Genomic DNA, 26,287 nt, shown 5'->3' with positions numbered 1-26,287 from the left:
TCTGCATGCACGCCTTTTGTGGTGCCCCGCGAGCCGCGACACCACTCGTGTCATCATCATCTTCACCGGCAATATTTTCCGATGACAACAGCGGTATCGACCGCTAAAACACAACACGGACTCCAACACATGATTGTCCCCACTGTTCATTTACCAACCTATACACAATTGTAATTGCCCATTAACGCACCCGCTTATCTCTCTAAGCCAAACACAATCAACCGCGGCTAAAACACGATCAACCGCGGAACAAAATGTTATGAAAACAAAGCTGCGTCACCGCGTGAATTAAGCATGTCGGTTAGGTAGATTATTGTATGAGCTCGGTGTGAGTTTGATGTATGACTCACACGCCTGACGTATTACCCTCGCGATGTCTGCCTATATAAGAAGCATTTCTCCAGGCTTGACCTCAGATCAACCAGCACTCTGTTCGTTGCTGGACACTCAGTTGTCCTTCCCTAGACAACATGGGTAGAACATTCATCGTTGTTACTGTGAGTATGGAGTAATGTGGTACCATAGAGGAAAGCGTATCTAACATATCTATTGTGTTCTATTATCTTAGTTTTACTTAGGATTATATTTCTATGATACTTTATTGTGTGAGTTTTTACTCAATATTATACCAGTGTTAACGTCAGTAACCAATAGTGAAAGAAAACCTGAAGACTCATTGAGTCTAGTAAGCCAGTCGCTGGTTTAAACAATATTTTTACCCTCTGTAATATTAAGTAGTATTAAGGTAGAATAAAATACATATAAGAAAGGCGACACCGTTTCATCACCCCATTTACGAACTCCTTTAAATACTCCTAAAGTACTAGAATTTTAAGTCAAGTGTCACTAATACAAACAGTGTGTCGTCGCCCCTGTGTGACCCGGGATTGCGGGTTACAACACTTTGCACTCTCTCTAATTGTCGTTGCTGGGTTTTAGTGATGGAGGAAGCCCAAGCAGGAGAGGCGTAGAGGAGTCTAGGATGGATGAAGGTGGTGTACAGGTCCTTGAGCGACCTTTGAGGGGCTCCCAGTGCCTTCATGCGCCTCAGCATGAAAAGTTTGTAGGAAGCCGCCCTGATGATGGTGGTGACGTGTTTGCCCCAGCTCAGCTTGCTGGCCAGGGTGACTCCAAGTAGTTTGGTGGGTTCAATCACCTGCAGCTGGTGAGGGCCAACCTCCAGGGCTGGCGGTGGAATGGCAGTGGTGGAGGTGTGAAAATGCATCACCACCGTCTTGTTGGTGTTGATGGTGATGTAGTTGCCTTGCGTCCAGCTCTGCAGTTGGTCCAGAATGTGTTGTAGGGGCGTGTAGTCAGGGGCTGTGTTGTTGATGGAGATGCCCACTGTAGAATCATCCACGTACTTCCAGCGATGAGGGGCGTCTAACAGTGCATTGTTGATCAGAATAAGGAAGCAAAGAGGCCCCATGCGCGTCCCTTGTGGCACCCCAGCAGAGAGGGGCTGGAGGGTGGAGGTACAGCCCTGATGACGCACAGCTTGGTGCCGGTGCGTCAGGAAGTCCGCCAGCCAGGATGTCAGGTGGGAGGGCAGGCCGATGTTTATGGCCTTGGTGATGACAGTGGTGTGGTCAACCAGGTCGAAGGCTTTCCGAAAGTCAATAAAGGCGAGGGCAGAGGAAGTTTTTCTGGTTTCCAGGTTTTTTAGAATGAAATCAAGGAAACTAATGAGGCAATGTGTTGTGGAGGAGGCTCTGACGTTGCCGAACTGCCTTTGATCAATTTTGTAATGAATAGTATCATATGCCCAGCTAAATACAAAGTCTTCACAAAGCAGGCTCGGGATTGGAGTGATGGCAATGAGTCTTATAGTCAATCCAGGAGGAACTGGCGGATTGGGGGGTGAGAGGTGCGGGTCAGCCCCGCACCGCACCTTGCCACACACTCTCAACACCTCGCTTCCTCTCATATGTCAGCTATTTACTACCTTTAAATGAATTTAATTAAATAATTGGATAATCCAATAAGGTCATATAGCGTTAAGATTGCTTCGTTTTTAAGATATAACAAATATTTTGTATAAATACCACGACACTTGACAATGTTGTATTCCAACGTTGTCATTCTACACATCCAGAGCCCAGGTCACTTCTCTCAAGGTCATGGAAGGGTCAGCAGATGGGCCCATGGGTGGCCCGCTCCCGCCTCTTCCTCTCCCCTCCTTCCCTCTCCCTGCCTCTCCACGTCATTGGCTACACAGCCGCGAGAAAGAACTCATTTACAATGTAAACAAGTACTTTTTAGACGAAAACAACAACAGAGGATTTATCATACCACTCACAAGAGTAACTGCAAGAACAGCAAGAGCCACTAATGTTAGTGAAAGAACTATTGAAAGTCTGCGCCAAACTGGATCATGAGTGTATGACAGCCTGTATTCTCGTCCCCGAAGAAGAGAGAGAGAGAGAGAGAGAGAGAGAGAGAGAGAGAGAGAGAGAGAGAGAGAGAGAGAGAGAGAGAGAGAGAGAGAGAGAGAGAGAGAGAGAGAGAGAGAGAGAGAGAGAGAGAGAGAGAGAGAGAGAGAGAGAGAGAGAGAGAGAGAGAGAGAGAGAGAGAGAGAGAGAGAGAAGAGAAGAGAAGAGAAGAGAAGAGAGAGAGAGAGAGAGAGAGAGAGAGAGAGAGAGAGAGAGAGAGAGAGAGAGAGAGAGAGAGAGAGAGAGAGAGAGAGAGAGAGAGAGAGAGAGAGAGAGAGAGAGAGAGAGAGAGAGAGAGAGAGAGAGAGAGAGAGAGAGAGAGAGAGAGAGAGAGAGAGAGAGAGAGAGAGAGAGAGAGAGAGAAGGAGGAGGAGGAAATGAAGGGAGGGTAATGGTGGTCCACTTAACACCTTGACTCTAATCCCACAATTGGAGACAAGAGATGTGGCAGCGTGGTACGGGAGGAGAGACCCCCGCAGAAACCCCCCAATCCGCCAGTTCCTCGTGGATTCACTATAGTTCATTAAGTGAGGTGGGGTTGCTGACTTTGGGGATGGGAGTGACGAATGAGGTTTTCCAATCTGTGGGGCATTTACTCTGAGTGAGGGAGGCATTTATGATGGAGGCAAGGGGGGTAGCAAGTTCATAGGAAAACTCCTGATAAAGCTTTATGGGTAAATCTAGAGGTGTGGTAGACCTTTTGAGTTTGAGAGATCTGAGCTTTTCGGCAACTTCAAACTCCTCCACAGAGGGAGGATTAGACGGGGAGGGTAGGTAGGCGGGGAGGGAGGCAAGGTCTAGGGGGGGAAGGCTTTGACAGATGGAGGAAAAGTGAGAGTTAATCAGTTCAGCTATCTCAAGGGGGGAGGAGGAGGAGGGGAGAAACGGAAAAGCCGACGACGGGTTGCCCAGGCCACACAAATGGCGTATTTTGGAGAACAACTTGCTGGTGTTATTATTATTTTTTTTTTTTTTTACGTCTACGCCTATTGCGCCGGTAGGCTTGCTTGAGGGGCCTGGATGGTACTCGTCCCCAGCCCGTCATGGCGCAGGCAAGTGTTTCTAGTGGCGCCATCTTCTCTTGGCTCATGCTGCCCCCCGGAACTCGTTCTTGATTCACTCGGACGGTTTCCTCTAGAGCAGGGGTTCCCAACCTGGGGTACATGTACCCCCAGTGGTACATTTGCACTTTTCAGGGGGTACATTGGGTCCGAGAGAATAACCACTACTGTACAATACATGGTGTTGTAATCTGCATTCAAATTGCACAATGTCGTGGGTTGTTTGTTTTTTTCAATTTCCTCATTTGAGTGCACAAGTGTTATTTAAATTATATCATCAGTCTACACATACAAAATTCATTATAAAATATCAAAATATTACAATTGCATCGTTTTTTTTTATCCTGAAATTTAGGGGTACACGGGAACCTATAAAAATCCCCAAGGGGTACAGAGGAACAAAAACGTTGGGAACCCCTGCTCTAGAGTCCGGGTTGATTGGTGGTCTTCAGGACAGCATGTGGGTAGTTTTAAGCCACTCGGCGGTGACTGAAAAATTCGAGGTGGTAGCGTGGGGATTCGTACCCGTGTCGTCCATCACGTAGTGAATGTGGGCCCAGCACGCTACCACTTCAGCCACCGCCTACCCTCCAGGTGTTGTAGTTCTTGGGGGTAGTACTCCTTCTTCGCCACTGCGATTTCCCTGATGACTGTGTTGCGAAGGGCCCTGTATCTTGCTCGGTCCGTGTGGAAGGCGCGGTTCCTTTGCTGCATTAAGGCCTTAATCCTGGAGGTCATCCAAGGCAGGTCGGCTGGGTGGGTGTGTTGTGTCTTGGTGCGGAAGAAGTGGTGATACGCCTGAGTGATGGTGGCGAGGTAGTTGCTCCACTTCTCCGTGACGTCACGAACGTTAAGGACCTCGACCCAAGGATAGCCCACCAACCACTGCCCAAACTGCCTAATCTTGGAGTCAGGTGTCGGACGGGTGGTCCTCTTGGCCCATGGGGGGGGGGAGTACCAGTCCGTCAGGTCAGTGAGGATAAGGTCCAGCGTGTTCCTTTCGTGCGTGGGAAAATTAACAAGTTGTGTGAGGCACAGGTGGTTGGTAACGTTCGCAATGTCTAGTTCATTGAAGTCCCCACACAACACGAACTTAGCGCCGGGGTACCTAACACGTGTAGCGTCCACTGTATTGATGAGATGATTCACTAACGCAGGGCCGGAGGGAGAGCGGGGTGGATGGTACAGTCGACGATAGAGATTAGTGTCACGGTTTTCAGAATGTTTAGCCTGGTGGCGGTATCTGGGAACTATACCACGGTGACGCATTCACTGGCGATGTTAGTGACGCGTTTCAGTGTGTACCGTGTGTGTGTGACCGTGAAATTATAATATTGTATAATATTATATTATATTATTATATAATGTTGTTAGAAATATACCAGATTACATGACTTCAATTTAGAAATGCGATAATGAATGTCTTCTACATGATGATGATGATGATGATGGCGAGGTAAAACATCACGAACAGTCTGAAACACTTTTTCTTATTAACTTTGAAAATACCGCGTGCAATGCTGTCCTTCACAGAGGCAGGCAGTGACTAATGCTCCTTACCATCAAACAGCATATAGGCTTGAGGGTCTGTTTAACTCGCAGCCTTAATTAATTATCGTCACTATAAAACCTCAAAGACAATTCAGATCATCAAAAATCTAAAATTATTTCACCGTAAAGATTACGTAATATCTAAGTATAAATATGTGTGTGTGTGTGTGTGTGTGTGTGTGTGTGTGTGTGTGTGTGTGTCGCTGACTAGCTGACCCCTTGTTGCTGATGGACATGTCTCCCGTACCCACCCAGCCTCTCGCCCTCTCTCTCTCTCTCTCTCTCTCTCTCTCTCTCTCTCTCTTATTTTTTTAGGTATTAAAATTTATACGTTTCCACAGCCACTGACGTGACAGCTCAACTGCAGTGCCTGCGGACATAAGGGCTTTAATAGAATACCGCTGCTCCAGCCAAGGCCCGCGGTCGACGGCGCCATCATATGAACGTTTATAGCCTATTATTACGTATAATTTTTTTTATAAAGAACAAGATCTCGGCTGTCAGGAATTTTTTGTTTTTAGTTAAAAGGCATAACAATCTCCCCTAATAAGTGCAGTATATTTTTAAATGTATCATAGTTTGATAAACAACTTAGAGTTGCTCTTGACTAAATTTGAACGAAACTAAAATCTCGTGTCAAAATGTAGCGACAGAGCCTAAAGCAAAAATATTTATTAAGCGTTAGCGACGGGCACTTTTGATAAATATCTATCTTAAAATTATGTAGAGTGCACCTGTGACCACCGATCACCATAACAGTACGATTTCGATAGGATATAATAATTTTCATGTCGCGTGGAGGGGTTGCCAGATGTCGCTTTATGAACGAAACTTACTGGACAGTGTGTCACTACTCTCTATAGCCGACTGTACACTGTACATAGAATAATGGTGTCAACCTGGCGGGGGTGGCGGGAGGGGGTGGCTTTGATCCACATTGCCTCCACCTCATCGGGAACGTCCACATCGAGCACTGAGGGGTTGAAGGTGTTTCGGCACCAGACTATAAAAAAAGTCCGTTCAGGGTGAAGCTGGTATCGTCGTTTACCTCTACCCATGTTGCCAAATCAGCCTTCGTACATGCGTCTCTCTCTTATTTCCCATCCATGTGCTATTTGAAAGCGATATTTTATATATTCTGTATATAGTAAAGGAAGCTACATAGTACAATGAGTGTCGATGTTTAGGATTATAACAAGGATTTGTATAAATTCTATGACATGTGGCAGCGATTTTTTCCCATGTTGCCACGTTGTGGTGTTGGTAGTGGTGGTGGTGGTGGTCGGTGTGTCCCCCTAGGTCCCTCCCCCGGGTCGAGAGGGAGAGAGAGAGAGAGAGATAAACAGGTGGGTTGTGGGTGGGTAGGCCGGGAGAGAGTGCTAATCTGATAATTGGCGGTCGAACTGGCAGAGCTGCACTCATGGGAATTCTGGAATCTGCCACACCTTGAACCGACTTCATGCTCCGAACAGACTATAGTACTCCACCGCCTCTCCTGCCGTCTCTGAGGCGGGAAAACACACTGTACCCGTCCACCTGACACAGCTCTGGGGTCACTTGCCAGGGTTCCGTTATTGCCACTATGTCCGGGTTGATGGTTCTCACTGTGGTAATAACCTCGTCGAGCTTGTTGTTCAGGGAGGTGACGTTCGACACGCGCGGCACTTCAAAGTGTCTGTACTCGCTATGCTTCACTGTATTAGTCACTGGGCGTACACTCGTAATAGTACTGATGGCTCGCTGAACACAGCACCCTGCCCGGCGGCCACGGCTACGAAATAGGTTCAGTGTTTTTAGTGTGTCGATGGCCTGTGAGGGGGGGTATCCAGCTCCACGCCTGAGGAGGCGAAGGAAGTGTAGAGAGTAGCGGTAAGCCATACTGCACTGCACTGCACTGTCCGATGATGGTGTAGGTGACTGTAGGATTGGGCGGGAGAGAGTGTAGTGGTGACGGTGAGGATGAAGCTGCGGGTGAGGAGGGTCACAGGCGACCCTTTAGCGGCTACACGGAGCGCTCAGGTCACACAACCGACCTCGGCTGAGGTGTGTGTGTGTGTGTGTCACATATGTGCGTACGAGTGTGTGTACACTGATATATATATATATATATATATATATATATATATATATATATATATATATATATATATATATATATATATATATATATATATATATATATATATATGTATATATATATACCTCCAATGTACTAAAAAGGTCAGTGAGTCAGGGCAGTGCCGCCCATATACCATTTTTCCCATAAGAACATATATGTATTCCTACTACGCGAGCTCGTGTGTCGCCCATATAGTCGTGTAGTAGGGCTGCCTACTGTATAACTTTCTTTACGTTATTCTGTGCTCCACCAAAACCATTTTCACGTTGAGCTCAGTGTGATAAAATTCTGACAACACTTGGACTGGCTATAAGGCACACTGATCCCATACACACCCTGGCGGTGGACGAGGAGGTGGAGGAAGAGCACCGTCAAGACTGTTATCGCCAGTAACACGCAGCGACGCCCGCCCTGGCCGCGGGGCAGAAGGGCACCTGCGGAAAGAGGTACAGGCAGATAGATAGGCAGGCTACACGGTGAGACAAATTAAGATATATAAATTAAATAGATAGGTAGACATGGAAAGAGTGAATACAGGTAATTTATCGATTGTAAAGACAGATAGGTGTGTGTGTGTGTGTGTGTGTGTGTGTGTGTGTGTGTGTGTGTGTGTGTGTGTGTGTGTGTGTGTGTGTGTGTGTGTGTGTCCAATGATCTTGAGGATCTTCCCCGCCACTGACGTCAGGCTTATAGGTCTATAGTTTAAGGCCACGCACTGATCTCCCTTTTTGAAGATCGGCAGTACATGTGCTTGTTTCCAGTCTTCGTGAACTTTGTCTTGTTGTGTTGTTCGATTACAGGAGGAGAAAGAGGAAGAACATGGGGAAGAGTAAGAGGAAACACTATAATCTACTCACCACAACACCTCATCTCAGGCTTAATGTGTCTGCCTCAGCCTCTTGCAACACACCACCGTCACCTCCGCTCCTCAGGCAGGTAGTGTTGATGCAGCTGTTGCCCACGCGTCAACACACCTGCACAGCCGCACGTTCTCCTGACAAGTCCACGTTATAAACTCTGTTACGCTTCATTAATCAAGACGCAGGCACACTTGTGAGCCTTAGCACAGCTTTATATTCATTTACAGCATTTGCCTCAAGGGAAAAAAGATAAAATATCCTCTCTAATACCATTAGTTTCTGGACTTCCCTCTTGAAAGCGATGAATTCGTAAGGAGGATGAAATACAAAAGAAGGCTTTCCCATTTAACCGGCGACATGGATGAAAAATGAAGGTGGTGGTTACCTCTTGCATAAGGGATTTGGATAGTATACAGATGAGTAGATGGTGCAGGGGAGCCGCGGGAAGGGTGGAGGCAAGGAGCTATATAGCAAGTTCAGAAGAGCAGTCAGAATGAAGTTACTGACTGCAGATAAAAAGAGAGGCAACAAGCACTAGTTCACAAATCTCGTCGGTCCTTCTCTGATAATTCCGCCACTGTTCCTATTTCCATCATCCCGTAGTGTGCAGTTTATTGCTACTGTCTACAAACCTTGGGAACACGTGGACTTGCACTAAAACTTGCACTCAAACCTTCACGTACGTGTATCTGTCGTGGTGCATGGCAATGCTCCACTAATGCATGAAAGGAACTTCTGAGCCGATTAGCCATAAAGGTTAACAGATAAATGAGGTGAGAACCCGGACTCACATATCTTATCACGAAATGGTTGTGTGGAGAGGAATTGCATGCGTGATAAGGTCACAATGGCAGGAGTTCATGGGCTTCGGTGTCATAACTCGTATGAATGTGGATGGAGGAATGGAAACACTACTACTGCTACTACTACTTCTTCTTCTACTACTACTTCTACTACTACTATCACTACTAATACTGCTGCTGCTGATATTACTACTACTACTGCTTCTTTTATTACTACGGCCTCCATCCATTAGAGATACTTTTTTGAGAGTGTTTCTCATATTCTTTCACAAAGCAATTCGCTGGCCCTTGCCTCGCCCATGACTGTGCCCGAAAACCAACTTTATTTATTTAGTATGACAAACCTGATTATATATATATATATATATATATATATATATATATATATATATATATATATATATATATATATATATATATATATAGTTTTTAAGTTAACAGAACGTGTGGTTGATACGGCTATCATTGACCGCCACCTCAAAGTCCACATTGGCACTGTGAGTGCTTTAGGATGCAGGACAGACCAAGGCTGACCTCAAGAGGGAGAAGGGGAGCCTGCATCTCATCCAGGCGACCACAGTGCTTCTCGGCTGCTATTTCTTATTCGCAAGTGTTTCAGTCATCTCCGACGCCTTCATTGGCCTGCCCTCCATGCCCCACTTGTGACTGCTCACCATTTTACCCATCCTGTCGTTGAGGGTTCGGGTTCCGACAGTTTCCACCTCTCTTACAGTTCACACACGGATGGCCTTGTCATACGCACGAGCACTGAACACAGTTTTGATTGCTTGACGAACAGACGCAACAATGCTGGGCTCCATTCTGGTACCATTATGGGAGTGTATTTCAGTTGCTATTTATAGTGAAGAATAGAGCTTAAGTAGCAGAGACCACAGTTTGACTCTTGTCTTCCCAAATGTTACTTATTCTCAAAATTATTATTGAGACATTTCTATTATAGTTATTCTTATTGTAAATATTATTACTGTTATTATATTATCTTAAAATTATTGTTATTATTTACTGTCAAACAAATATTTTCATTATTGTTATGTATTATTACGGTAATACGCTGTTACTTTTATTACTGTTAACTGTTTAATACTGATATCATTTATTACTGTTAACGATTAGTATTACTGCTATTTGTATATATGTACATAATAATAATAATAATAATAATAATAATAATAATAATAATAATAATAATAATAATAATAATGATGGTAACAACAACAACAACAATAATAAAAATAATAATAATAATAATAATAATAATAATAATAATAATAATAATAATAATAATAATAATAATAAATGGTTTATTCATTTGTTGGCAGCCATAAGGCTGAAAATACACAAAGTACAATGAGATTTATGTGATGAGTAATGGGGGAAGTGGGGAAGGGTGGTGTGTGTGTGTGTGTGTGTTGGAGTGGAGGGGTCATATAATCATGGAGGTGTTTATGGCCTTTACAAGTGCCGGTATAGTCCTAAGCTGTTATCTGTCCGTGCGAACTTTGACGAACGAAAATATTGTGGTGCCTTGTGGGGGAGGGAGGTCGGTTGGGAGTAGGTCTCTATGGCGGGGGTTGAGGATGGGACTTGCCGAATTCCGTTAGGTTTATGTGGTATCGGTCCTGAAGGGTGGGCAGATTCAGCTGGGTGAGTGCGTTCTCGTAGTTGGTGTAAGAACTGCCCAGAATCTGTCTGCAAGCCCACTTCTGCACTCTCTCTAGTTGGCCACTCACACTTTTTTCTTTATTGGAGCAGCGCCTAGTGGGCTTTTGTTATTTTTTGTTTTATCCTTCAGCTGCCTCCCTTGCTATAACAAAGTGTCAGCCCAACACGCCACGCCCTGCCCTACACTGGCCCGCCGCCGTCCGTATCAAAGGCCTTCCAGTTCTCGTAGCCTCGCGGGCCCAGGTGGTCGGGGTGAACGAAGGGCTTCAAGGTACAGTTCGTGATCAGCGGGTACACGACTTGCCCGCCCGCGAAGAACGATACCCAGAACCCGAAGGAACCCACAGTCATGATGGAGTGGGAGCAGGACCCCAGCAACGCCATGTCCTCTGCCGCCGTCTTCATGTCTGCGTGAGGAGGAGCAGGAGGAGGAGGAGGAGAAGAAAAGAAGACGAAAAGAAGAAAAAAAGGAGGGCAGTAAAAATGAAAATAATTACAACAACAAGTACTACCACAATAGCTTTTTCTGTTGCTATTTTATAACAACTACCACTGCTATACTCCATTGTTTTCATCTCAGGAAAGAAATTCCAATTCCCACACTGCCGCAATCCGTGCATTCCTCTCAGCAAACACATAATTGATAATTGAAGATCCTCTATAGTCCTCCACCACTCAGCCTGTGCTCGGCCAACCACGCCCCGCGAACGGGTGGTGGACGGTCCTCAAGCCCCTGGCCAGGTCACGGGGCAGCTTCCCGCTCAGGGCCGGACAAGCCTCGTCGTCGTGTCGTGAGGGCACTCCAAGTTTCGGTCAGGGAACTTGGCTGTCATACTATAGAAGTGATCCTATGAAACCCAGGTGAGGTGTGGCTGCTCGGAGGGTGGGCGGTGTAACAGTGTCAACAGACAGATGATACGTACTTGTTGGATGTGTTCATAAGTTTAAAGTAGTGCAAATACAATATATTTTATTTTTCTTCGATGAATACTGTTGTATTTAGCATTGCTGTATACCAGTTATGTGTTTGCTGAGGCGAATGCACGGGTTGCGACAATTAGGGTGAGGGGCGCCGGACGGTAATATATTTTCTGAGACGGAACTGGATTAACTACTACTACTACTACTACTACTGCTTCTACTACTACTACTACTACTACTACTACTACTACTGTTGCTGCTGCTGCTTCTATGAGTTCTTGTTTGATTATTTTATTTAAGAAAAAAATTACACAAAAAACAGAGAGAGAGAGAGAGAGAGAGAGAGAGAGAGAGAGAGAGAGAGAGAGAGAGAGAGAGAGAGAGAGAGAGAGAGAGAGAGAGAGAGAGAGAGAGAGAGAGAGAGAGAGAGAGAGAGAGAGAGAGAGAGAGAGAGAGAGAGAGAGAGATTTACATAGAAAATCAGACCACACAGACCCCATGGTCCAGACTAGGTGGTCTGTCCTTAAACCTAAGTGATTTTACATTAATCAGATGGCTCCAAAACGTTGCTTTTCTACTCTAGTTAATATTAAGTTCAAGGAAGTGACGGTCGAACTTGTTTTTAAAGGAGTCAATCGTGTTACAGTGGACCACTGATGGTGGGAGCTTATTCCATTCTCGCACTACAACGTTGGTGAAGAAAAATTTGGTGCAGTCTGAATTTACTTGTCTACATTTGAGTTTTGTGCCATTGTTCCTCGTTCGCAAAGTGTCATCGATCATAAACAATTTTGTTCTGTCTACATTCGTGAAACCATTAAGTATTTTAAAACATTCGATCAGTTTTCCTCGGAGGCGACGTTTCTCAAGAGAGAACATGGTAAGGGTGGAAAGCCTTTCTTCGTAGGATTTGTTGCGCAAGGAAGGGATCATTTTTGTTGCTCGACGCTGAACACCTTCTAGTTTAGCAATGTCCTTTGCATGGTGGGAAGACCAAAACTGTACCGCATATTCCAAGTGGGGTCTGACTAAACTATTGTAGAGCGGAAGTATTACATCTTTATTTTTTAATAAAAAGTTTCTTTTAATGAAGCCCAACATTCTGTTCGCTTTATTTGCTGCATCGATGCATTGATGTGAGAAATTGAGGTTTGACGCGATTTTAATCCCCAGGTCCTTAACTTGTGAGTTTAACGCCGCGTATTTCGTAATCGAACTTCTTATTTTTTGTTCCAACTTGAAGGACCTGGCACTTGTCTACGTTAAAGGGCATCTCCCATTTATCCGACCAAGCTGAAATTTTGTGCAAATCCTCTTGGAGGCTTTGCCTGTCTTCGTCAGTGAGGACCGAGTTACCAATCTTTGTGTCGTCTGCAAATTTACTAATGCGATTATTGAGTCTAACATCCACGTCGTTGATGTAAATAATGAAGAGCACTGGGCCAAGAACCGAGCCCTGAGGGACGCCACTAGTGACCGGCGCCCACTCTGAGTTAAATCCGTCAATCACAACTCTTTGTTGTCTGTTGCTCAACCAATTCGCGATCCATTGGTTTACTTGACCGTCAATGCCTATTTGCTTTAATTTATAAAGTAATTTATGATGTGGGACTTTATCAAACGCTTTCTGGAAATCAAGATAGACTACGTCCACTGATTTGGTTACGTCATAAATTGAGAAGAGATCGTTATAAAAGGTCAGTAGGTTTGACAGGCAGGATCTTTTGTTACGGAAGCCATGTTGTGAATCCCCAATTAATGAGTGGCTTTCAAGGTAACTCACAATTTTGTCTCTAATTATGCTGAGAGAGAGAGAGAGAGAGAGAGAGAGAGAGAGAGAGAGAGAGAGAGAGAGAGAGAGAGAGTCACCTGTAAACTCAACGTCCGTGCTGGTGTTGAGGTGCTGCCGCGCGTAGGACAGGTCGTCTGAGGCCACCACGAAGACGGGGTTCCTCAGGGTGGCGCGGTAATGGTTCAAGGCCGACTGGTAGAACGCAGGGCCCGGCAGACTGCACTTGAAGAATCTCTAAAAAATGTGAATTACGAGGATGTTGTGCATGCCATTGAGGGTTGCTGAGTCCAACGCAAGTGTTATGAGCAAAATCGGTGAGATTTTGGAGGTGTAAGCAACTGGAGAGGTTCTGAAAAGGACGGGATGCGTGATGTGGCGTGCGCAGCTACAGTCCTGGCGCCCGAGTCTCGAGTATGAATCACTGTGGCCTGGCAGCCTGCCGTTTCCCAGCGTGTCTCATCTCGAGGATAATATATCATAGCCTACACACGGGAAATAGTTGTCAGCGCTGCACACGACTTTCTACTCATGCTCATCCCTATACTGTCGAAACCCTTTATGCGAGAGTTAACCAGCATCTGCATTTTTCTGTTTTTAAATTTTTGACACGGAAAAAGTGTGGGGCCTGGCGTAGGCGGAACTCGGGGCAGGTCTGAAGGCGGGAAGGCATGTCTTCTGCTGTCTGGGCGTGGATGAGGGGGACGCGGCCTGTAAATCCTCTTTCCCCAGGGAATTATCGTCTCCGACCAGGTTTTTTTTTTTTCCGTCGACACTGGAAATTACCTACAGGCCAGAACAACCGCACGCCTATTAACAATTAACACGGAGATGCTTAAATAATATGAATGCGTAGGTACTGAAAGTATGTGTGCACTGATGCGGGAGAAGAGGCAGTGTTGGAAACAGCGACTAGCAAGACAAGGCAAAGTGTTATGAGTAAAAATACTAAAATATACACTTACCAAGTAGCCGGGCGTTGACCGTAACAGAAACACCGACACCACCAGCAGCAACAGCACAGCCTCAGAAGCACAGGCTGACACAGTAAGCCACAGCAAGCCCCAGGGCAGCAGCACAAGGGAAAGGACAGAAGCAGCAGCAGCAGCAGCAGGAGAAGGAAAGCACAGCCACAGAGACAGAGCTAATTGCTCTTGACCTGAGGCTGGTCAGAGGGCAATTACATATATATATATATATATATATATATATATATATATATATATATATATATATATATATATATATATATATATATATATATATATATATATATCATGAGGCAGAAAAAGCTTCACAAACATTCTGTGCAAGAATATGAAACTTTTAATTGACAACTGTATGATGCCCTGCTAGACTGACATACGTCAATAATGAATTTAGATAAGATAACCTCAGAGCTCTGGTCCGCAGTGAGTGGCTAAAGAAACGTATAAAACCTAAGACTACACGTCACGGAGGGTGTAGCATGAGCCTGGAGGCAAGAGCCCTACACTACTGACGGAGCCAGTGAAAACAGCGGTCACTACATTACTCCCCCCTAGAGAGTGACCGTTATTATCAGTCATATCAGAGTCACTCCGGGGTCACCAGGTGTAGCGTGCGCCTCGAGGCTAGAGGCCCACGCTACTGACAGACGCAGAGAGGAATTGAGTCTTTCAATCTGCTTATGTTATCAAGGCAGCTTGGCGACCCTTTGGCGCTGAGTTCTTGCAACATGGTTCCTGCCTTGCATCGAGTATCTGAAGGTGGAGTTCAGGTACTCATACCGCAGGGACTTGCCTGGTCTTCCGCCTTTTCCTCCGTCAGTGGTGTGGGCCTCTAGCCTCGAGACTAACGCTACAACTTGTGACCCCAGAGTGACTATGATTCGAGTGAGATAGCAGTCACTGCACGGGGAATTCTTGAGGTTCTCAGGAAGACTACGGGTCAAAAGAGAGAACGGTTCTAAGAATGTCGTCCCATTCCCCCAAGTATTGGTTCGATCCCGGCACAGGGTATTAAGCACTATGTCTTTTTGTTACATACTTCATCTGCCTTAACTGGATCGAGTAAAGCCGCAGCTGGCCACACCGAGCCATTTCCGAGAGGAGGAAAGAATGGGGTGAATTATCCTTTTGTTAAGCCCTCGGGAGGCGGGGCGGGCAAAGGCGGCAGCGTACTGGTTCCACCCTGGGTATTAAGCAGTTTAGAGATAGACAGATATACAAATGACACCGAAGAAACGACGGGAATCAGGGATACATGAAAAAAAGGTATAGGTAAAAACAATTACAGAAGAAGAGGTAGGGGAGACGGCGGGTGAGTGGTCGGCGGGCTGGCGCTGCGATCAGGACGCAGGTTGGCGTGCCGCCCGCCGCTACAAACAAGCTGGCAATTTTCCAGCCATCGCCGAGTGGCCCAAAACTACTCACGTGCTGTCCTAAAGACTACTTATATACCCGGACTCAAGATAAGCTCTGGGGGAACGTAGGAGCTAAGCAAGATGGCGCCACTGTAATCATTTACTTTCGCCACAACCGGCTCGGGCGACCAGCAGGCCACACCAAGGAAGGCTACTGGCGCCATAGGCGACAAAAAAAAAGGAAAAACACAGTAGGAACAGGAGGCATAGCTACAATTCGAGTCATCAAACTAACTAACGCTGGAGGCCTACAGGATGATCAACCTACACTTTCTTTTGGAGTAAAGCATCAGAGCAAGTGCTTGATGAATAAGGAAATGAAATTACAAGAAAATGAAAACATGGGCTGAAGTAAAGGAACAAAAGATCATGCCAGCCTAAAACCATCAAGCCAGGCTTCAGGTATACCTTCATATGACGCGTGTAGTCCGTCCTCCGAATGTGGAAGCCGACGAAGGTGATGTCCCGACGGCCCCTCCTTTCCCGCACCCCCTCCAGGAACCTTGCGACCTTCTGCTTTAAGTCTTCTTTGAACCTGAAGGCGGCGCGGATGGTGTCGTGGTGCCCCGCCAGCAGATACATGCGGTTGGGGTATCCTGGTGAGGGAGAGCAAAGTCGTACAGAAGTTGTAGAACAAACAGCAACTTCAGAGCAAAAGTAATGTCATAGCCAGCCGTGAGCCGTAGAGTTTTTCTTGAGCGTCAAAGAAACGAACAGACTGAAGGTTGGCCTGGAAGAAATAAGAGATGAGCAGAAGCCGGTGTAGTAGAATAGTCGATGGTGGGGGTGTGTTGGGTTCGGTGCAGCCGCCACTGAACCAGGCGTGTGGCTCACAGCGCGCTCTGCACAAGCACATGCGTACAACGCCGTCTCCAGATCTCCTAGTCTCTAAATATTCTACTCTCTGCACCGCACTGTATCATATTCTATTGTATGCTTGTTGCAATACTGTACTTTTATTTTTTACAGCAAAAGAAGCATTTCAAGTGCAAAAATTAAGAAGACAAAAAAGCCCGCTAATCACTGCTCCTATTAATGAAGTATAGAGGAGTTGCTAAGAGAGAGGTCACTTTCGGGAGGAGAGGTGTCTTGATACTCCTCTCTTGAAGGAGGTCAAGTCGTAGGCAGGATGAAATACAGACGAAGGAAGGTTGTTCCAGAATTTACCAGTGGGAGCGATGAAAAAAATCATGTTGCTGCTTAACTCTTGCATGAGAGATTAGGACAGTATAGGGGTGACCAAGTGTAAAAAGTCGAGTGCAACAGGGCCGCGAAAGGGGGAGAGGCATGCAGTTAGCAAGTTCAGAAGAGCAGCCGACATGAAAATATCTTATAAAAGAGAAAGATGCAACATAACGGAGGAATTTAAGAGGTAGGAAGAGGAGGGGAGATAATGAGAAGAAGGAGCATACTCCACTCTATCCAAGAGAGGTGTGTGAGAGGAGCCCCCCACACATGAGACGCATACTCCATACGAGGGCGGACAAGGCCCTTGTATATGGACAGCATTTATGAGGGGGAAAAGAACTGGCGGAGATGACACAAAACACCCAACCTCGAGGAAGTTAATTTAGTAAGAGAGGAGATATGAAGTTTCCCGTTTAGATTTTAAGTTAATTAAAGACCGAGAACGTTCAGTGTAGAAGGTGACAGATGAGTGTAGTCGAAGAATAGGGGATAGGTGTTTGCAAGATTGTGTCGAATTTTTGAGGCTTTGTAGGAAACGAAGTTCCTCCTACCCCAATCAGATATGATTGTAAGGTCTGAGGTTAAGCGTTCTGCAGACTCCAGTCTGGAGTCTTGTAATTCCTGTTGGGAGGGTCTTCTGTTGAAAGAAGTTGAGTAATGCAGAGTAGAGTTATCGGCGTTGAGTGGATAAGACAGTTTGTTCTAGAAAGAAGATCATTGATGAATAAAAGAAAGAGAGTGGGAGACAAGACAGAGCCCTGTGCGACACCACTGTGACATGTTTAGGGGTAAACCAGTGGCCACAGCACACTACCACAGCAGAGATAGAGCGGCGGGAAAGGAAGCTGAGAGAGGGATAGATGGTTAGATAGTATAGTGAAAACAACATTTTTTTAAACTAACCAGCAATTTTATTACTGAAAGTCTGCAATCATCTCTCTATCCATATATCTATTTATCTCAAAAATACACACACACACACACACACACACACACACACACACACACCGTACCTTCGAGCGAGTACATCTTCGGCTTGCCAGTCTCTCGGTACTCCTTCTCGCCCCTCTGGTAGGCCGGCTCCAGGTGGCTGATCATGTCGTTCTTCTTCCAGCTGGGAATATCAACCAACACATGCGCCCCTTTCTTCCGCGCCTCGTTTACTAGGTTTCTATCTGAAAGGAAGAGGACGATGAGGACTATGTTGTTACGTGCGTTTTTTTTCTACTCTCAGCATATAGCGCCTGTAGGCTTTCTTCAGCGGCCTAGTTGGTGGTTGGCCCAAGCCCGTCATAGCGCAGGCAATTTTTTATAGTGGCGCCACCAATGCTTGGCTCATCCTGCGCCCCGTAACTCATTCTTGATTCACTGGACGGTTTCTTCTAGAGTCCGGGATGATGGGTGGTCTTCAGGACAGCATGTGGGTAGTCTTAGGCCACTCGGCGGTGACTGAAAAGTCTCAGGTGGTAGCGTGGAGATTCGAATCGACGTTGTCCACAGCGTGATGAATGCTGGTCCAGCACGCTAACCACTCAGCCACCGCCTGCCCTTTTGTGCAGTGGCTGAGTGATTAGCGTGCGGACGCCAGGACGCGGGTTTGAGTCCCGCCCACCGCCACAAGCTCGGATTTTTCAGTAACCACCGAGAGGTCTAACACTTCCCGCATGCTGCCTTGAAAACCACTAACCAACCCGGACTTTAGATTCTCTCTCCAAGAAGATAAAAAAAGGGGCTCCGGGAAACAGTATGAGCCAAGCAGGAAAACACCCTTATAAACACTTGCCTGCGTCATAACGGGCTGGGGCCGACCAAGGGAGTACGTCATGTCTCCTCCAACACATTTCATACACGTCACATCTACACTTTTAGCAGTGTCTCTGCAGTGGTAGACGATCACTCTTCTTCCACGATGATGGGACTGGTTGATAGGGGAAGGGTTGGTGATGGGACTGGTTGATAGGGGAAGGGTTGGTGATGGGACTGGTGGATAGGAAAAGGGTTGGTGATGGGACTGGTGGATAGGGGAAGGGGTGGTGATGGGACTGGTGGATAGGGGAAGGGCTGGTGATGGGACTGGTGGATAGGGAACGGGTTGGTAATGGGACTGGTGGATAGGGGAAGGGTTGGTGATGGGACTGGTGGATAGGGAAAGGGTTGGTGATGGGACTAGTGGATAGGGGAAGGGGTGGTGATGGGACGGGTGGATAGGGGAAGGGCTGGTGATGGGACTGGTGGACAGGTGACGGGTTGGTAATGGGACTGGTGGATAGGGGAAGGATTGGTAATGGGACTGGTGGAGAGGGAACGGGTTGGTAATGGGACTGATGGAGAGGGGAAGGGTTGGTAATGGGACTGGTGGATAGGGGACTGGTTGGTAGTGGGACTGGTGGAGAGGGGAAGGGTTGGTAATGGGACTGGTGGATTGGGGACGGATTGGTAATGGGACTGGTGGATAGGGGAAGGGTTGGTAATGGGACTGGTGGATAGGAGGAGGATTGGTAATGGAACTGGTGGAGAGGGGAAGGGTTGGTAATGGGACTGGTGGATAGGGGACGGATTGGTAATGGGACTGGTGGAGAGGGGAAGGGTTGGAAAAGGAACTGGTGGAGATGGGAAGGGTTGTTAATGAGACTGGTGGATAAGGGAAGGGTAGGTAATGGGAGTGGTGGATAGGGGAAAAATTGGTAATGGGACTGGTGGATAGGGGAAGGGTTGGTAATGGGACTGGTGGAGAGAGGAAGGGTTGGTAATGGGACTGGTGGAAAGGGTAAGGATTGGTAATGGGATGGGTGGATAGGTGAATCGTTGGTAATGGGACTGGTGATTAGGGGAAGGATTGGTAATGTGACTGGTGGATAGGGGAATGGTTGGTAATAGGACTGGTGGATAAGGGAAGGATTTATAATGGGGATGGTGGAGAGGAGAAAGGTTGGTAATGGGACTGGTGAATAGGGGAAGGGTTGGTAATGGGACTGGTGGATAGGGTAAGGGTTGGTAATGGGACTGGTCGATAGGGGAAGGATTGGTTATGGGACTGGTGGAGAGGGGAAATGTTGGTAATGGGACAGGTGGATAAGGGAAGGGTTGGTAATGGGACTGATGGATAAGGGAAGGGTTGGTAATGGGACTGGTGGAAGGGGGAAGGGTTGGTAATGGGAAGGGTGGATAGGGGAAGAATTGGTAATGGGACTGGTGGAGAGGGGAAGGGTTGGTGATGGGATTGGTGGATAAGGGAAGGGATGATAATGGGACTGGTGGATAGGGGAAGGGATGATAATGGGACTGGTGGAGAGGGGAAGGATTGGTAATGAGACTGGTGGATAGGGGAAGGGATGATAATGGGACTGGTGGATAGGGGAAGGGATGATAATGGGACTGGTGGATAGGGAGCGGATTGGTAATGGGACTGGTGGATAGGGGACGGGTTGGTAATGGGACTGGTGGATAGGGGAAGGATTAGTAATGGGACTGGTGGAGAGAGGACGGGTTGGTAATGGGACTGATGGAGAGGGGAAAGGTTGGTAATGGGACTGGTGGATAGGGGACGGGTTGGTAGTGTGACTGGTGGACAGGGGAAGGGTTGGTAGTGTGACTGGTGGATAGGGGACGGGTTGGTAATGGGACTGGTGGATAGGGGACGGGTTGGTAATGGGACTGGTGGACAGGGGAAGGGTTGGTAATGGGACTGGTGGATAGGGGACGGGTTGGTAATGGGACTGGTGGATAGGGGACGGGTTGGTAATGGGACTGGTGGATAGGGGACGGGTTGGTAGTGTGACTGGTGGACAGGGGAAGGGTTGGTAATGGGACTGGTGGATAGGGGACGGGTTGGTAATGGGACTGGTGGATAGGACGAGGATTGGTAATGGGACTTGTAGAGTGGGGAAGGGTTGGTAATGGGATTGGTGGATAGGGGAAGGATTGGTAATGGGACTGGTCGAGAGGGGAAGGGTTGGTAAAGGAACTAGTGGAGAGGGGAAGGGTTGTTAATGGGACTGGTGGATAGGGGAAGAGTAGGTAATGGGACTGGTGGATAAGGGAAGGATTGGTAATATGACTGGTGGATAGGGGAAGGGTTGGTAATGGGACTGGTGGAGAGGGGAAGGGTTGGTAGTGGGACTGGTGGAAAGGGGAAGGATTGGTAATGGGATGGGTGGATAGGGGAAGTGTTGGTAATGGGACTGGTGATTAGGAGAAGGATTGGTAATATGACTGGTGGATAGGGGAATGGTTCGTAATGGGACCGGTGGATAGGGGAAGGATTAATAATGGGACTGGTGGAGAGGGGAAGGGTTGGAAATGAGACTGGTGGATAAGGGAAGGGTTGGTAATGGGACTGGTGGATAGGGGAAGGGTTAGTAATGGGACTGGTCGATAGGGGTAGGATTGGTAATGGGACTGGTGGAGAGGGGAAGAGTTGGTGATGGGACAGGTGGATAGTGGAAGGGTTGGTAATGAGACCGGTGGATAAGGGAAGGGTTGGTAATGGGACTGGTGGATTGGGGAAGGGTTGGTAATGGGACTGGTGGATAAGGGAAGGGTTGGTAATGGGACTGGTGGAGAGGGGAAGGGTTGGTAATGGGACTGGTGGAGAGAGGAAGGATTGGTAATGGAACTGGTGGAGAGGGGAAGAGTTGGTAATGGGAATGGTGGATAGGGGAAGGATTGGTATGAGGACTGGTGGATAGGGGAAGGGTTCGTAATGGGACTGGTGGCGAGGGGAAGGATTGGTAAGGGGACTAGTGGATAGAGGAAGGGTTGGTGATGGAACTGGTGGATAGGAGAAGGATTGGTAATGGGACTAGTGGAGAGGGGAAGGGTTGGTAATGGGACTGGTAGAGAGGGGAAGGGTTGGTAATGGGACTGGTGGATAGGGGAAGGGTTGGTAATGGGACTAGTGAATAGAGGAAGGGTTGGTAATAGGACTGGTGGATAGGGGAAGGATTGGTAGTAGGACTGGTGGAGAGGGGAATGGTTGGTAATGGGACTAGTGGATAGGGGAAGGGTTGGTAATGGGAATGGTGGATAGGGGAAGGTTGGTAATGGGACTGCTGAATAGGGGAAGGATTGGTAATGGGACTGGTGGATAGGGGAAGGATTGGTAATGGGACTGGTGGATAGGGGAAGGGTTTGTAATGGGACTGGTGGATAGGGGAAGGATTGGTAATGGGACTGGCGAAGAGGGGAATGGTTGGTAATGGGACTGGTGGATATTCGAATGGTTGGTAATGGGACTGGTGGATAGGGGAAGGGTTGGTAATGGGACTGGTGGATAAGGGAATGATTGGTAATGGGACTGGTGGATAGGGGAAGGGTTGGTAATGGGACTGGTGGATAGGGGAAGGATTAGTAATGGGACTGGTGGAGAGGGGAAGGGTTGGTAATGGGACTGGTGGATAGGGGAAGGGTTAGTAATGGGACTGGTGGGTAGGGGAAGGATTGGTAATGGGACTGGTGGATAGGGGACGGGTTGGCAATGGGACTGGTGGAGAGGGGAAGGGTTGGTAATGGGACTGGTGGATATGGGACGGGTTGGTAGTGGGACTGGTGGAGAGGGGAAGGGTTGTTAATGTGACTGGTGGATAGGGAACGGGTTGGTAATGGGACTGGTGGATAGGGGAAGGTTTGGCAATGTGACTGGTGGATAGGGGACGGGTTGGTAATGGGACTGGTGGATAGGGGACGGGTTGGTAGTGGGACTGGTGGATAGGGGACGGGTTGGTAGTGGGACTGGTGGACAGGGGAAGGGTTGGTAGTGGAACTGGTGTATAGGGGAAGGATTGGTAATGGGACTGGTGGAGAGGGGAAGGGCTGGTGATGGGACTGGTGGATAGGGGAAGGTTTGGCAATGGGATTGGTGGATAGGGGACGGGTTGATAATGGGACTGGTGGATAGGGGACGGGTTGGTAGTGGGACTGGTGGATAGGGGACGGGTTGGTAGTGGGACTGGTGGACAGGGGAAGGGTTGGTAGTGGAACTGGTGTATAGGGGAAGGATTGGTAATGGGACTGGTGGAGAGGGGAAGGGCTGGTGATGGGACTGGTGGATAGGGGAAGGGCTGGTAATGGGACTGGTGGAGAGGGGAAGGGCTGGTGATGGGACTGGTGGATAGGGGAAGGATTGGTAATGGGACTGGTGGATAGGGGAAGGGCTGGTGATGGGACTGGTGGATAGGGGAAGGGCTGGTGATGGGACTGGTGGAGAGGGGAAGGGCTGGTGATGGGACTGGTGGATAGGGGAAGGGCTGGTAATGGGACTGGTGGAGAGGGGAAGGGCTGGGGATGGGACTGGTGGACAGGGGTAATTTCTTCTATGCTTTTTGCCAAGAGAGCACAGGCAGCTGCTACCTCTATGAGATCCATAACCCCACGTACTGACCTTATTAGTGGCCGCCACCGAGTGGCTCCTGTGCAGGGTGCACCTACCCACCAGTTTTCGTGGCGACCATTTTTTGTGGCGGCCACTGACCACAAAAAAGTGTCTCGTGTGAACCAAGCCATACGCGAAAACGTAATAACAATATATATATATATATATATATATATATATATATATATATATATATATATATATATATATATATATATATATATATATATATATATATATATATATATATATATATATATATATATATATATATATATATATATATATATATATATATATATATATATATATATATATATATATATATATATATATAATCTTCTATCGATATTTCCACGCTGACTGCTCTTCTGAACTTGCTAACTGCATGCCTCCCCCTCCGGCCCCGATTCACTCGACTTTCTACTCATGCTCATCCCTATACTGTCCAAACCCCTTATGCAAGAGTTAACCAGCATCTTCACTCTTTCATCCCTCACTCTGGAACACTCTTCCTTCATCTGTATTTCCTCCTGCCTACGACTTAAACTCTTTCAAGTGGAGGGTATCAAGTCACCTCTCCTCCCGACATTGACCTATCTTTCGGCCACCTCTTTTGATTCTTTTTCGGAGCATTGAGTAGCGGGCTTTTTTTTTATTAATGTTTTATTTTTGTGTAACCTTGAACTGTCTACTTTGCTGTAAAAAAAAAAAAAATGTATATATATATATAGATATATATATATATATATATATATATATATATATATATATATATATATATATATATATATATATATATATATATATCATACCTACAACGGGCAGAATGAGGCGGGTAGTGTCCAGGAGGGTCACCAGCTGGTTCATGGAGTCTCGCGTGACGGCCGTGGTGGCGGTGGCGTTGTGGGCGGCGTGGAAGGTGAGGGCAACAGCGTATGAGTTAAGTCGATTCCCGAGACGACCCGGATTGTTGAACAACATCAGTGGAAACTTTACCTCTGGAGGCCATTCATTCAGGATGACCTGCGTGCACGGAGGATAGAGTCCTATATTATAGTGCGAAAAAAAGTAAAAGAAAGAGAGAGGACGTTTAAGCTACAGCATAGAGCTAATGGTGGCAGGGTATCGTGCAGGCGGTCTGATGGCGGGTGGCGTGCCTATTATAACCTGCAACCATTTTAACACTGGGGTTCGGACCTCCTGCCCCTGTGTGCGGTACTGGATAAGAGTGGGGTGAGTCAGATGACACCGGCGATGCTACTGGAACGTTCTGGTGGGCTGGGTGAGCAGTATGATCCTCCAGAGTGTCAAAAGCTTGAAAAAAGTTGTCGGTATGATCGTGTTGATTTAAATAAAATTTATGAGTATTATGGAAAATACCACAACCCCTGATATGAGTACAGTGATTCCTGAAGAAGTTGACACAGTATTGGCAGCAAGTTAAAGGTCATCATTTGGACAAAAAAATTGTTTATTGGGAATATTACTTTGCTACTGTTACCTGAATTTTTTGTCAATAAACAACTGAACTGAACTGTGTGTGTGTGTGTGTGTGTGTGTGTGTGTGTGTGTGTGTGTGTGTGTGTGTGTGTGTGTGTGTGTGTGTGTGTGTTTCATCTTCCTGGATGGTAAACCCCGGAACAGCCTTTTTTAGTCTGTATTTGCATCTTTCAGTGACTAAGTCCTTCAGGAGGGGAGTATTAACAAACATCTCGAGCTGTTTTAGCAGACTCTTTGGTTGGTATTATAAGACACTTTTGCTTCTCACATCAGCTATTTCTAAAGGTCAAAGAGGGGGTAAGTCGGTTTCAAATGAGTGTTTCTTCAGGTTCATGGTACAGAAGGGTCACACTACCACCAGGGTCATAAAACTACTCCTATAAATACCCACAACTCCTACGAAAGCCTTACAAATATGTGTTCTTGGGCGGTGAAATGTCTTATAATACGACCCTTTGACTCGTTCTCTTTTCCTTTTCTGATGTTGTAGTTATGAGTGCCTATTGCCTTCATCTTTTGCGCATGATTTATTTCTCTGGTGTAGAAAACAAACCAGTGACTTCTCAGCCTCACCTGACTCTTTAAAAAGTCGTCCTTCTTGACGGTGGTGGCCTTGCTTCCATTCTTGACTGTATTCTGGAGTGGTGGTGTGGTCGCTGGGCTCCGGGAGGTGACCTGCAGAGCCTTAGCCCCTGGTACACTTTCGCCCACACCAGCCCGTAGCCGTAATAGGGTGGAGGATTCCAACACTGTCAGGAAAAATGAGATAAAACGTATAAGATAAATGGTGATGGAGACAGTTCAAGGGCGTGAAAAAAACACAATAATGAAAAAAATAAAAGGCCGCTACTTACTGCTTCTGAATAGAGTACAGACGAGCGGCCAATTTCGGGAGGAGAGGTGTCCTGATACCCTCCTCATGAAATAGTTCAAGTCGTAGGCAGGAGGAAATACAGATGAAGAAAGATTGTTCCAGAGTTTACCAGCGTGAGGGATGAAAGAGTGAAGATACTGGTTAACTCTTGCATAAAGGGTTTGGACAGTATAGGGATGAGCTTGATTAGAAAGTCGTGTGAGACGAGGGCGCGGGAGGGGTAGGCATGCAGTTAGCAAATTCAGAAGAGCAGTCAGCGTGAAAATATCGATAGAAGATAGATAGCGAGGCAACATCGCGACGGAATTTAAGAGGTAAAAGACTATCAGTAGGAGGAGGAGAGCAGATGAGACGAAGAGTTAGACTCCACTCTGTCCAATAGAGCTCTATCGAAGGCTTTCGATATGTCTAGCGCAACAGAGAAAGTTTACCGTAACGGCTAAGAGAAGATGACCAAGAGTCAGTTAAGAGAGCAAGAAGATCGCCAGTAGAACGCCCTTTGCGGAACCCATACTGGGAATCAGATAGAAGGTTAGAAGTGGAAAGGTGCTTTTGAATCTTCCGGTTAAGGATTGATCAAAAGCTTTAGATAGACAGGAAAGTAAAGCTATAGGGCGGTAGTTTGAGGGACTGGAACGGTCACCCTTCTTAGGCACAGGCTGTACAATGGCGTACTTCCAGCAGGAAGGAAAGGTAGATGTTGATAGGCAGAGACAAAAGAGTTTGACC

At 46.9% G+C, this 26,287-nt stretch overlaps 1 protein-coding gene, 1 long non-coding RNA gene and 1 other non-coding gene across 15 annotated transcripts in view; 1 reads left to right on the top strand and 2 right to left on the bottom strand.

Moving 5' to 3' along the window:
* LOC126988037 (galactoside alpha-(1,2)-fucosyltransferase 2-like) overlaps positions 1-26,287 on the bottom strand; it is a 147,167-nt gene that overhangs the window by 14,453 nt on the left and 106,427 nt on the right. Inside the window, exons 4-9 of one of the 13 annotated variants that reach the window (XM_050845815.1) lie at positions 25,258-25,433; positions 23,997-24,207; positions 17,825-17,986; positions 16,032-16,219; positions 13,300-13,456; positions 10,620-10,916 (exon numbers count right to left, since the gene is read on the bottom strand). The exons of 6 other annotated variants lie outside the window; for them this stretch is intronic. In XM_050845815.1, coding sequence (XP_050701772.1) covers positions 10,690-10,916; positions 13,300-13,456; positions 16,032-16,219; positions 17,825-17,986; positions 23,997-24,207; positions 25,258-25,433 — 1,121 coding nt within the window. In that variant the 3' untranslated portion in view covers positions 10,620-10,689. Of the gene's footprint in view, positions 1-7,498; positions 7,598-8,020; positions 8,158-8,408; positions 8,742-10,619; positions 10,917-13,299; positions 13,457-16,031; positions 16,220-17,824; positions 17,987-23,996; positions 24,208-25,257; positions 25,434-26,287 lie in introns of those variants that run through there. 6 more of the 13 variants (XM_050845821.1, XM_050845814.1, XM_050845796.1 and 3 more) reach the window with 6 other exon arrangements.
* Positions 1-26,287, top strand: part of LOC126988041 (uncharacterized) — a 122,158-nt gene that overhangs the window by 12,657 nt on the left and 83,214 nt on the right. Inside the window, exon 2 of the long non-coding RNA XR_007741405.1 lies at positions 10,847-12,603. This is a non-coding gene — a long non-coding RNA (uncharacterized LOC126988041). The remainder of the gene's footprint in view (positions 1-10,846; positions 12,604-26,287) is intronic.
* Positions 11,180-11,374, bottom strand: LOC126988080 (small nucleolar RNA U3). Its single transcript, XR_007741446.1, has one exon. It is a non-coding gene; the product is annotated as a small nucleolar RNA U3 (small nucleolar RNA).

Source organism: Eriocheir sinensis, chromosome 67 (assembly GCF_024679095.1).
Source record: "Eriocheir sinensis breed Jianghai 21 chromosome 67, ASM2467909v1, whole genome shotgun sequence".
NCBI classification, from domain to species: Eukaryota; Metazoa; Arthropoda; class Malacostraca; order Decapoda; family Varunidae; genus Eriocheir; species Eriocheir sinensis.
This window is presented reverse-complemented; position numbering and strand designations above follow the sequence as displayed.